The 13,099-nt window shown below is 37.1% G+C and overlaps 1 protein-coding gene across 3 annotated transcripts in view; it reads right to left on the bottom strand.

The window, feature by feature from the left end:
• Positions 1 to 12,251, bottom strand: part of MIS18BP1 (MIS18 binding protein 1) — a 46,832-nt gene extending 34,581 nt beyond the window's left edge. For 2 of the 3 annotated variants that reach the window (XM_013055860.2, XM_045069093.1), the window contains exons 1-3: positions 11,838 to 12,249; positions 4,434 to 5,067; positions 273 to 751 (exon numbers count right to left, since the gene is read on the bottom strand). In XM_013055860.2, coding sequence (XP_012911314.1) covers positions 273 to 751; positions 4,434 to 4,974 — 1,020 coding nt within the window. In that variant the 5' untranslated portion in view covers positions 4,975 to 5,067; positions 11,838 to 12,249. Of the gene's footprint in view, positions 1 to 272; positions 752 to 4,433; positions 5,068 to 11,837 lie in introns of all 3 variants that reach the window. The other variant, XM_013055864.2, reaches the window with a different exon arrangement.
• Between the last annotated feature and the right edge of the window lie 848 nt (positions 12,252 to 13,099).

The raw sequence follows: 13,099 nt of genomic DNA on the forward strand, positions 1-13,099 counted from the left end.
ATTAAGAACAGCAAGGAACTCAGTGTTCATTCCCAAACAGAGTAAATAAATTGTTGAAGATTATACAACTAGTAACAGAGCAAAGTTAAAACTTAACACTTGGTGTCTCTTGCTTTCAATCCACTGCTCTTTTCACTAGGCACAATGCCTTGACCTAAATAATAAAATAAACAAACAAACAAAAATGAACCTACTCTTAATGAAAGCTTGAGCTCAGCTTTTGAAGAATGAGGGTAAAAACATAAATGTAAATCTGTCTTAAGTTGTCCTACCTTATTTTTTTTAACTTCATTTGTAAGAGTTTGAAGTGTACTTGGAGAATGATTTGAAGCATTTCTTTTTGATTTCCGAGGTATTGTTATATGAAGTCTTGGAGTTGCAAGCACAATTTTACATGTATCATTCATGGAAACCAGGACATCAGTCTCTCTGGGCATTGTGTGCTCATTTCCTTCCTTAAACTCCTGTTGTGAAGTCCTTTCTGTTGGTATCTTACTATCAGAAACCACTGACTGGCCATCATTTTTAACAACACAGTTAGTATTGAGAGTCTCAAGAGTAGAATTTTGGGATTTTTCAATGACAGAATCAACACCTCCTAAAACAAAGGTATCCTTTTTAGACTTAGTGGTTACAAATGTATTCTCCTTTGAGTGAAGAATTTGTTTAGCCAACTGAGCTCTAGGTAGTGCTTTGTTTGAGAATCCAGCAGTTGAAACATTTTCATGTTCTTGGTTCAGAAATGGAACCTCTGTAAAAAAATACAAGATAAAACAAAATTTAAAGAAGAATCACATGAAATTAAAAGAGAGAAACAGAATAATATCGAGCTGTTTATATTAAAAAGAAGCGCTCAGGTTAGGAATGTTCCACCCTTTGGCCCAGTCTTTCTCTGAAAGGGATGCCTAGACAGGGAGAATAATTATCTAGAACATTCAACAAAACAAAACACACTTTACCATAAGTTAAATTATGCAGAGATGCTTTCTTTTCCTGCTGACATTGAATCTTTTACTTTTTTCAGAAGGAAAGTACTATTTGATGATTCTAGAGGAACTTCTTGCATTGAGGTTGAGTTTTGTTTTTTTAAAGAAAGAGGAAATGAATTTTATTAGTCACTGAGAAGAAAAAAAAGTTGTTTACGTATGTTCAAAAATGATTAGATCAATATAGTATACTTCTGTAACATATGAGTTACATTTCCCTTTTTATTTTCTCATGCTTTTATCACATTCTCTGTATCTATAGTATGCTGAGAAAGAATTTTTTAAAAACTCTACATGTTATAACTTGCCAGCTCTACACGAAAGTTTATTACTGAACTTAAAAGTTAGTGATCTGGAATAAAATCTGGTGCTGTCAAAAATCAGAGAGGTCTATCTTAAAATTATATATGAAGTGCCATCCAGTCTTAAAAATTCTGATTCTGCTTCTGGTTGCTACAAATTTCTAAAACGTGAAAGAAAAGTTGAAAAGGTGTAGCTTGTATGTTAAGAGTTGCCATGTTGTGACTCAAAAGCAGACATAACCATAATTTATATGCCTCTGACATCTCTTTAGTAGAACTTCAAAGACAAAAATCTGGTAGGCTTATCTATTAGGCAAGTAGGAACTAAAAGAATTGGTTACATTTTATTCTGCTTTATATCCTAGATGGTTAGTTTTACTTCTTGAAGGTAGAAATGAGTTTCTTTCACACAAAAAAGGGAAATAACAGACTTAAAATTGGAGGAAAAACTGAATTATTTTATATGTTTAATTTCAAATATTCTGACAAAAACTGGTAATGATTATGCTTTAGTAAATATGCAGCTTCAGCTTTAAAAATTTTAATAGAGGGATTTTATTATATTGATGTGTATCATAAAAGAAGGGCAAGTTCCTATTTCTTTAACTCATTCTACTAGAAATGGCATGGCAAAGGAGTAAAGGCAAGTAGGTAATTCAATCAGATATAACATGCTATAGAATCTGGTCATTTATTTTAGAGTACAAAGTCCATGCAGATTCTCCAAAACGTCTCTCAAATTACACACAAAATTTGTGTTTCTATGTATGTGCATTTTCTGGGAAAAGAGTCATCAGACTCTCAAAGCAATGTTATTCCTTTCTCCCTCTCTAATTCCACTTAACAAATAAAACATGCTTTACCGTGCATTATTTGCCTCTCTCCTTTTCTCCCGAACTGTACTTTTTGTATCAAAATAGATCGCTGTCTTTGAAATACAACAATATAAGCACAGTCTAATGTATAATAAAGAGCACGGGCTTTCCAATAAGTACCTGTATTAATTCTCAGCACATCACTTATTCCCTGTGAGACATAGAGCAGACATAACCTCTTTGTAAGCCCAATTTCCCAGACTTTTAAATGAACATCTACCCATAGTGTCTGCTGAAAGGATTATATGAGATAGTGCATGTAAAATATGTTTATCAATTACTGCAACTCATTATAGTCTCTATTTCAAATGTTCCAAATTCTGATCATTCTATCTTTCCAGATCATTCTCTCAAATCCAATGACTATCCTAATAATACCTAACACTTCTTCACTCTTCACACTTCCTTATCTCCTTTAGGTCTCCTTTTCTTTGTATAACTAACTTAAATTTCATGGTCCTTTATATACATATCTCAACTCCTTTGTCCTCTTCATCCTATTTGATAAAATTACAATCCTGATAAAACCCAACTCCCTGCCTATACCCCAGCAGCACCCATGCAGCTAAATAGGGTTAAAGGAAAACTCATAATCACATTGACTGATCTCATTTAAGTTCATGCTCACAAGTCTCAAATAGGTCGTTAATGTTGCACTAGAAATCAAATTTAGGCCTAGACCATTTACTCTTCTACTCTCCTGTATTATTTAAACCTCCACCTCCTCAAATTTTAATGCCAGTGTCCTATGCTCACTTTCAGCTGATGACTTTATTGCCCACTTCATTTCTTAAGTCCTATAACACTGCCTATCTTCTTGTTTGATTTATGATGTTTATTTTTCCAGCTAAGGCCAAAACTTCCACTTATAGATTCTGTTCCCTCTTAACTATTCAAGTTTATCATACTACCAATTTTAGTTTTTCTTTCCCTACTGGATTATTCCCAATAGCATACAAAAATGATCTTTCACTATACATTAAAGATAATACATATATATGTATATTAAAAAAAATATATATATATATATATTTTTTTTTTAAGTAGGCTCTGGGTCCAACATGGGGCTAGAACTCAAAACCTTGAGATTGAGAGCTGCACACTCTACAGATTGAGCCAGCCAGCCACCCCAAAACTCAAATATTTTAAAACCATACCTCCCATATTTCTTTGCTCCTTTCAAAGAGTTGTCTATACTTACCACTGTCAATTTCTCTCCTTCACAATCTCTCTTGAACCCTTTTGCATCATGTTTTTGATTCGATCACTCCACTAAATCCCCTCAACAAAGTCACCAATGACCTCCATGTTGTTAAATCCAATGGTTAAATCTCAGCCTTCATCTTACTTAACTGATCAGCAGCATTAGATACAGTAAAAGACACTTTGGCTTCCAAAGTATCACTTCTGCTTTTTCTTCCTTTTTGACTTCTTGTGGTTTGTTTATTCTTAACGTACAAAAACCTTAATTACTGAGCTCCTCCCTACCTTGTCTATCCCATTTCAGTTAAATCACTCCAACCTTATAGATACTCAAGCAAAAAAACCCATAACCAAAAAACAACAAAAAACTCCTTAGAAGTGGTTTTACATTTTTATACCTATATAAAAGATAAATATAGTAACCTTATCTCACCTAGATAGATGCACTATATCAAATTCACAGCAAGTGATATTTTAAAAATGTAAGTCAGATCTTGTCATTTCTCTGCTCAGAACCCGCCACTGACTCCTTAATTTGCTCATGTAACACACCAAACATTCGCTAAAAGGTTCTATGTTATCTGACTGTAACCATCCTCTCTTCTTCACTTCTGTCCACTCAATGATTTATTAATCTCATAGCTGGTTCTTGAATTTTTGAAGAATGCTCCTATTCCAGGACATTTGTGTTAGCTGTTACTTTGTGTGGATCATCCCTCTCAATTCTTCCAATATTCTGTCTGTATCTATCACCTCCTTCAGTTTTTTGGCTCAAATGCCATCTTCTCATTGAACCACAGCCTGACCACCACATGGAAAATTACAACCCACTGCAACTCTCCCCATCATCCTTACTCTGCCTTTTCTTTTCATAGCACTTTCCTTTTGTACTATAAAAACTACTTATTTTAAATCTGTCTCTCCCACCACCTGAATATGAGCTAGTTACACAAGGGTTGAGATTTTTGTACATCTTGTTCACTCTTGTTTCCAGAGTACCTCAAACAGTATCAGACACAATAAACACAACACATCATAGCTTTCAACCAACACATAATAAAACTAACCTTTTGGTGAATTGTTATCTGATTGGGATGATTTGTTGTTTTCCTTTTCTTCACAGATGTAGGTATACTGCAATAGTCTTTTCTCAGCTCCTTTAGGAGTAAAAATTTTCTTTGCACTTTTCGGTGGTTCCAACAAACTCCTGTTTCCTGATGCTTGTTCTTGCTTGTCACGCAGTACTTTTTCTTTCATTCTTTGAAATACTTTTCCTGGTGATTCATAGTTTGTTTTATTTTTTAATCTATCCTTGTTGGGCTTTATAGCACTGATATCAAGAGAGCTGTTAGAGGTGGTAGCCTCTGCTAGCATGGTGGAATGAAATATATTTTTATTATTAAAATTTGTCATTTCTAGGAAATTTTTCTTTTTATAGTCATTCAATGTTAAAAAAGGGATCTGATATTTTGCCAAATCTTTCACAGGAGTAAGTGTGCCTGCAGGAATGCTGTCAAAAAAGATTGCTTGCATGGGCATATTCTTTCTTGGAGAAGAGGTCTCTGAAGACAAAGGAATTTCTGGGTATTTCAAAGGTGTTGCAATCATCTTGATAAACAGTAGAAAAAAATTTTCTCTAACAGTAGGTCAGTTAAACACAATGTTCAGGGTAGTAGACCTTCAGCAGGGGCCCAGAGGAACCTGTAGTTTAATGTGAAATCAACCTTTATAATGCTTTACAAAAAAATTTATTTGCTTTCAATAATAATATTATTCTAATTAAAAGGTAAAATTGGTTCATAACAACACTGGATAATCTATAGCTCACAAATCTAAGGTTTTATGTTTTTGTTAAAGACTCATTTTATTATTGATTTAGATGAGCAGTGTGATCATTAAATTTACTTCTCTAGAAAAAACAGTATTCACCAAATAATCTACTTAGTAACTATAAAAACTGAATTTTGAGTATCTGATTTTTAAACATACTTGAACCTCAAGTCCTAGAGGTTTCAATCTAATATTTGCTTCAAAAAGCATTAAATCACATCCACATATTGCATTATATTAGACTCTAAAAGATTAAATTTCACAAACATCACTTTTCCTTTTCAGCACTTAAATTTTAAGGCAGCAGCTATAATGATACAACCTAATGAAAGCTGAAAGATTCATTCTATTTTTAGTTAAATAATTCCCAGTCCTGATTTTGCTATGCCGCTGAACATTTTAACTATGAGGTTTTAGTTGAAAAACCCTCAAATTAAAGTAAATTATACTCATTATGATTTAAAAGAAATTAACACTATTTAGAATTTTTAGCAGAAATCATGTATTTGAGCATACATGGTCTTAGACTTGTTTTAGCTTGCTTTTATGGATATATATATATATATTTTTTTTTTTTAAGATTTTATCCATTTATTTGACAGACAGAGATCACAAGTAGGCAGAGAGGCAGGCAGAGAGAGAGAGAGAGAGAGGGAAGCAGGCTTCCTGCGGAGCAGAGAGCCCGATGCGGGGCTCGATCCCAGGACCCTGAGATCATGACCTGAGCCGAAGGCAGCAGCCCAAACCACTGAGCCACCCAGGTGCCCCATATGGATATATTTTACTATCACACCTATAATTAAGATTCTAGGTGGTGAGCCATATAGTTGCACTTTGTAATACTTGGTAAATAAATAAAACGTTTCTACCAAGATGCTTGGAAATTACTAGTTTCAATTTACTGCCTCTCTTTTACTAAATTTATAACTATTCTAATCAGTCTTTGACATCATATAAACATAAAAAGTGTACCACAGAAAATACAAAAGCAGTCAGATCAAAGAAATCAAGTATCTTTAAGTAACTTGTGTGAGAAGCATGCAAGTTAAAAATTCATAGACAGTGATCAAAAACCTCCCAAAAAACAAGAGCCCAGGACCTGATGGATTCCCCGGGGAATTCTAACAAACTTTCAAAGAAGAAATAACACCTATTCTCCTGAAGCCCTTTCAAAAAACTGAAGCAGAAGGAAAACTTCCAGACTCTTTTTATGAAGCCAGCATTACCCTAATCCCCAAGCCAGGCGAAGACCCTACCAAAAAGGAGAATTTCAGACCAATATCAAGGATGAATATGGATGCTAAGATTCTCAACAAGATCCTAGCAAACAGGATCCAACAGCACATTGAAAAGATTATCCACCATGACCAGGTCGGATTCATCCCTGGGTTACAGGATGGCTCAACATTCGCAAAACAATCAATGTGATAGAACAAATCAATAAGAGGAGACAAGCAGCACATGGTCCTCTCAATTGACGCAGAAAAAGCATTTGACAAAATCCAGCATCCATTCTTGATTAAAACGCTTCAAAGTATAAGGATAGAGGGAACATTCCTGAACTTCATAAAATCTATCTATGAAAGACCCACAGCAAATATCATCCTCAATGGGAAAAAGCTTGCGGCCTTCCCGTTGAGATCAGGAACACGACAAGGATGCCCACTCTTACCACTCTTGTTCAACATAGTATTAGAAGTCCTAGCAACAGCAATCAGACAACAAAGAGAAATAAAAGGTATCCAAATTGGCAAGGAAGAAGCCAAACTCTCTCTCTTCGCAGATGAGATGATTTATATGGAAAACCCAAAAGCTCCACCCCCAAACTACTAGAACTCATACAGCAATTCAGTAACATGGCAGGATACAATGTCAATGTGCAGAAATCAGTGGCTTTCTTATTCACTAACAATGAAAATACAGAAAGGGAAATTAGAGAATATTCTATTTACTATAGCACCAAGAACTATAAGATAGCTGGGACAAAACCTAACCAAAGAGGTAAAGGATCTGTACTTGAGGAACTACAGAACACTCATGAAAGAAATTAAAGAAGACACAAAAAGATGGAAGACCATTCCATGCTCTTGGCTCGGAAGAATAAACATTGTTAAAATGTCTATACTGCCTAGAGCAATCTATACTTTTAATGCCATTCTGTTCAAAATTCCACTGGTATTTTTCAAAGAGCTGGAGCAAATAATCCAAAAATTTGTATGGAATCAGAAGAGACCCCGAATCGTTAAGGAAATGTTGAAAAACAAAAATAAAACTGGCGGCATCACGTTACCTGATTTCAAGCTTTACTACAAAGCTGTGATCACCAAGACAGCATGGTACTGGCATAAAAAACAGACACATAGACCAGTGGAACAGAGTAGAGAGCCCAGATACGGACCCTCAACTCTATGGTCAAATAATCTTCGAAAAAACAGGAAAAAATATACAGTGGAAAAAAGGCAGTCTCTTCAATAAATGGTGCTAGGAAAACTGGACAGCTATATGTAGAAGAACGAAACTCAACCATTCTCTTACACCATACACAAAGATAAACTCGAAATGGATAAAAGACCTCAACGTGAGACAGGAATCCATCAGAATCCTAGAGGAGAACATAGGCAGTAATCTCTTCGATATCAGCCACAGCAACTTCTTTCAAGATATATCTCCAAAGGCAAAGGAAACAAAAGCGAAAATGAACATTTGGGACTTCATCAAGATCAAAATCTTCTGCCCAGCAAAGGAAACAGTCAACAAAACAAAGAGGCAACCCACGGAATGGGATAAGATATTTGCAAATGACAGTACAGACAAAAGGTTGATATCCAGGATCTATAAAGAACTCCTCAAACTCAACACACACAAAACAGATAATCATATCCAAAAAAATGGGCAGAAGATATGAACAGACACTTCTCCAATGAAGACATACAAATGGCTGTCAGACACATGAAAAAATGTTCATCATCACTAGCCATCAGGAAGATTCAAATTAAAACCACATTGAGATACTACCTTACACCAGTTAGAATAGCCAAAATTAGCAAGACAGGAAACAACAGGTGTTGGAGAGGATGTGGAGAAAGGGGAACCCTCTTACAGTTGGTGGGAATGCAAGTTGGTGTAGCCACTTTGGAGAACAGTGTGGAAATTCCTCAAGAAATTAAAAATAGAGCTTCCCTATGACCCTGCAATTGCACTACTGGGTATTTACCCCCAAAGATACAGATGTAGTGAAAAGAAGGGCCATCTGTATCCCAATGTTTATAGCAGCAATGGCCACGGTTGCCAAACTGAGGAAAGAACCAAGATGCCCTTCAACGGACAAATGGATAAGGAAGATGTGGTCCATAAACACTATGGAGTATTATGCCTCCATCAGAAAGGATGAATACCCAACTTTTGTAGCAACATGGACGGGACTGGAAGAGATTATGCTGAGAGAAATAAGTCAAGCAGAGAGAGTCAATTATCATATGGTTTCACTTATTTGTGGAGCATAACAGATAGTATGGAGGACAAGGGGAGATGGAGAGGAGAAGGGAGTTGGGGGAAATTGGAAGGGGAGGTGAACCATGAGAGACTATGGACTCTGAAAAACAATCTGAGGGTTTCGAAGGGGTGGGGGGTGGGAGGCTGGGGGAGCCAGGTAGTGGGTATTAGAGAGGGCACAGATTGCATGGAGCACTCGGTGTGGTACAAAAACATTGAATAATGTTACGCTTAAAAGAAATAAAAAAATAATAAATACATTCACAAATAGTAGCTTATCCAATAATTTATAAGACCAAAAAAAATTTTTCCTTAATAACAAGAGCTGACAAAGAAGGCTATCTTGGCAATCTAGTCCTGTGACACAAAAACTACTGAATTCTTCCACAGGATGTTAATTCAGTAAATATATACCAATAATGCATAGATTTATGTGATTGGCAATGTGCTAGTGATAGGAATCCTGTGCTGAGAGTTAAAATACTCATTAGTGGTTCACTTTAAACTCTCAAAATCAAAAATGAATAAACTGGGACAACTGCACACTAAAAATTGGCAAAGTATGTATAGGTTCACACAATCTCAATTCCTCACAACCTCATGAAATGCTCAACAGGAAGTATAAAATGCAAATGAACTAGTCAAACTGAAAACAGGCCCAATCTGTAGTAGACACACATTACTGTTTTTACCTAAAGGCGGATAATTATGGTCCCACTAAACAGTTTGAAGAACCAGCATATAACTCCTCTTTCATGTTGCCCAATCTCTTCCCTTCTAATTCAAATATATAGTAGAATGGATGTGAGTAGTCAGGATTCTGGAAAACTTCAAGTTCCACCCCCCCAAACCTTTTTGGTTTAAGATTCCTAGGAGTCTCTCTTTCCCACTATGTGATAAATAGCAACTCAACAGATGCCAAAAGAGTTGGCAATAGTTGTCTGTGGTTTCAGTGTGGTTGGTGGAAGAGAGGATATGGAGGGAAAAAAAATTACTTAGGATTTTCTGACCACAGAGGCTTTGTAGAATAGATACAAAAGAAAATCAGGAAATCAGGTAGAGGCCAAACCCTTAAGGTCCCATTCTCTTCCTAGTTAACAGAGGAGCAAAACAAAACAAATTATGGTGCTCAGACTCTGATGGAAGAAGAGACAGATGTTAGAGGATGGGGATCCAGTAACAGGCATTTCTCAAGTTGAGGAAAAGAGTATCCTGACGGCCAAACACACTTGACCTAAGAGATGGAGGTCATTAACAAGAAATTGTTAGTTCCTTCTTGGACTAGAGAAGAGAAGGTGAATTCTAAACTGGTATGCTTGTGCTTCACTAAATAAAACTATTTGGAAAATCTAATTGTTGCCATTTATTCTAAAAACTGACAAATGCTAATGCACTAAGAAAAAATGCTATTTATTTAAAATAAAGACTCAGGCATGAGAAAACCATTATATGAAAAAGCTAGCTATGAGCACTTTATAGTGCATATAAATAAATATATAAGTAAGGCTAAACAACAGTTTTCCTCATGGATATGATTCTCAATGTAACTGTTACTCTTCTTCCCCAAATTACATGAAAAGTTCTTCCAGGAATTTATTAAAGGGGTAGCAGTAATAATAACTATTATTATGATGATGGAAAGGGTAAAAAAATCCCAAAGCACACTAACCAAAACTGGGAGGTGGAGATGAGAAAAAAATGAGAGGAATTTTAAGTTAACTGGCATATACACTTGGAGGAGGGGAACAAACAAACAAAACCCCCCAGCACTCAACATAATGAAGTTGAATTGATTCAACTCAATTACTAGAAATAACATTCAAAGTGACCAAATGAATCAATTTTAAGAAAATGATCAACACAGAAAAGGGCCAAAAGGCGTGAAAGGCAATTAATAAAGCACACGAAAAGCCACTCAGTGAGTCAAATGACACTTCATTTTACTAATAAAGGAAGAGATACAAATTTAAACAATGGGACTTCTTGCTTATCAGATTGGAAAAGTTCAATTTCAAAATATAGGTGTGTATGCTATTGACCAAGAAATTCCACTTCTAAATTTTTTTCTTACAGAAACAACTACATTAAGGATGCAAATATATAAGTGGTAGTAACAGTTAATATTTATTGCATGTAATCAGATACTACATAACCTTACAGCAATTCTGGAGAGTTTTGAAGATGGGGAAACTAAGGCACAGACAGGTAGTTAAATAACCTGCCCAAGGTCACACTGACCATGATTAAGAGCAGGACCTAAATCTGAATTCAAGACCCAAGTTCCTACACAAACACTATACAGTTCATTAACAAATTATTACTGAACAAATTATTTGTATTGGACAAATTATTATAAACAATTTAGATCTCCACCACTACGGGGCGAAATTCTGCTACATCCATAGAGCTGAATTCTATTTATTCAGTAAAAAGATATATTCCGTATACGTACTGACATAGAAAATAGCTATTTAATTTAATATATTAAATATTAATTTAATATATTATATTTATATTATATTTAATATATTATGTTATATAATATATTATATTTAATATATTAAATTTAAAAAAGGAAAGAGTAGAAGAGAACGTACAATCTCATTTCTGTCAAACACATGAGCATAAGCATAGGGAAAAAAATCTGGAAGTGTACCAAATTGTGAATAGTGTTTAACTTTGAAGAGTAGGATGAAGGGGCCCACCATTTTCTAGATAATTTTATTAACATCTAGGTATGTTTGTAACCGATGTGTAATTAAACCAGAAGAAATCTTGAGCTCGATGGATCAACTGTTTCTACAGCACCGTGGATCTTAGGGTCCAAGGGCAGTGATGCACAGAAACCACTCTTAACGTAAAGGGTTTTTTTTTGGTTTGGGTTTTTTTAGTTTGTTTTTGTTTTTAACTAGAAGTGATTTTAGAACAAAAGCTTAGAGCGTTCACCATCGAAACGAACCTGAACGGTAGTAGACACGCAACAACTATGCACGCAACGAATGAAGCAGTTGTGAGACCCCCCCCCCGCCCCCACCCAGCAAAAAATGTACAAAAGCCCACAAGGGGTGAAAACGCTGAGAGGCTGGGACTCTCAGCGTCAGAGGGGACCGGCGGCAGGAGGCGAGGGGGTCGGGGAAAGGAGTTCATACCTTGGGTGAAGAGCTTGACAGGGCTAGAAGGCGGCAGTCCGGGCTTGGCTTCGCGTGGGTTGGGCGATCCCAGGGCTCGCGCCTCCCACCCAAGTCAGCTCCAGGCCCCGCAGCGGAGCCTCAGGTGACCCTCAGTTCCTCCGCGAGGTTCGCCGACACCCACAACAGTTTGGGAATTCAAATTTGAAGAGCCCGCCCTCCAGCCAGCCCCTCATTGGCGCGCTCAGGAACTGCGTCACTGAGTGACTCGAAAAAACTGGGGGTGGCTCCTACCGCGCGGACAATGCTGTTTCCACAAGAGGAGTGTAATCCCAAGCTGCCAACAGTACCCAGAGCGCCGCTCTAGTCTTCCACAGAACCTGTTCCGTTTTCTGAGGTCGCGCGCCCCTAGCGCGTTCCGCCGCTCCTCCCGTTATGCTCTGCGGCGGGAAGGCCTACGTCAGACGTCACTTGCGTTCTCCTGCGCTCCTGCGCTCCTGCGCTTTATTAAGTTTGGCCTTTCTCAGCTTCCCTCCTCCGCTACTAGTTTGAGAGCTGGTGGTGGTCTGTGAGCTGTCTGAAGAAACAGCTTCCCGAGTGCTTTTGAGAGAGCTTTTGGTTTTCCCTGGCAGCCAGATATTTGAGAATGAGAAAGAAACGTTTTGTTCTTGAGAGCATAATAGTCTGAATGCAAAGTTATACTTGAAATGGCATGTTTAATTTGAGCTGTTTCCCCAAGAAGTGTGATGTTTTCTGAACCTGATTTTATCGAGTCCCAAAAGCTTTAATCTTGACGACTCTGGGTTGCAAAGCAGTTTGTGACAATGCACTGAGACTGAGCCTTGCCTTAGATGGCACCCAGTGATGCTCTGCTCCAACCACCGTGGATTATGGTGTATCCTTCACCTCAGCGCTCTGGCAAGACGCATTCGCTAGCTGGAAGCATTGCGTAGCGCGCCCTGTTTCAGTCTTGGGGGCAGAGAAAGAGGTGCCAGAGGAGTAACAAAATGTTTTCAGTCTAAACCCCTTCCAGCTCTGATCCAGCAACTTTTCTCCATTAACTCTCTCCCACTCCCCAACAAGACAGCACGGGACGGGAGAATTTATTTTATTCTTAATCCAGGAAGATTCCTCAGCATCCTAGGACCATATATCACATTTTTCCGTTAACATTGGACTCCACTGGTTGTAATGGATTAATTGTTAAAAGTGACTTTTGCAATCCCCTTGTCTAAATCCTGTTTTCACTAAATCTTGTGCACACCAAATATTCAGAGTCCGAA

Source organism: Mustela putorius, unplaced genomic scaffold (genome assembly GCF_011764305.1).
Source record: "Mustela putorius furo isolate JIRA1106 unplaced genomic scaffold, ASM1176430v1.1 tig00000129_pilon_pilon_pilon, whole genome shotgun sequence".
NCBI classification, from domain to species: domain Eukaryota; kingdom Metazoa; phylum Chordata; class Mammalia; order Carnivora; family Mustelidae; genus Mustela; species Mustela putorius.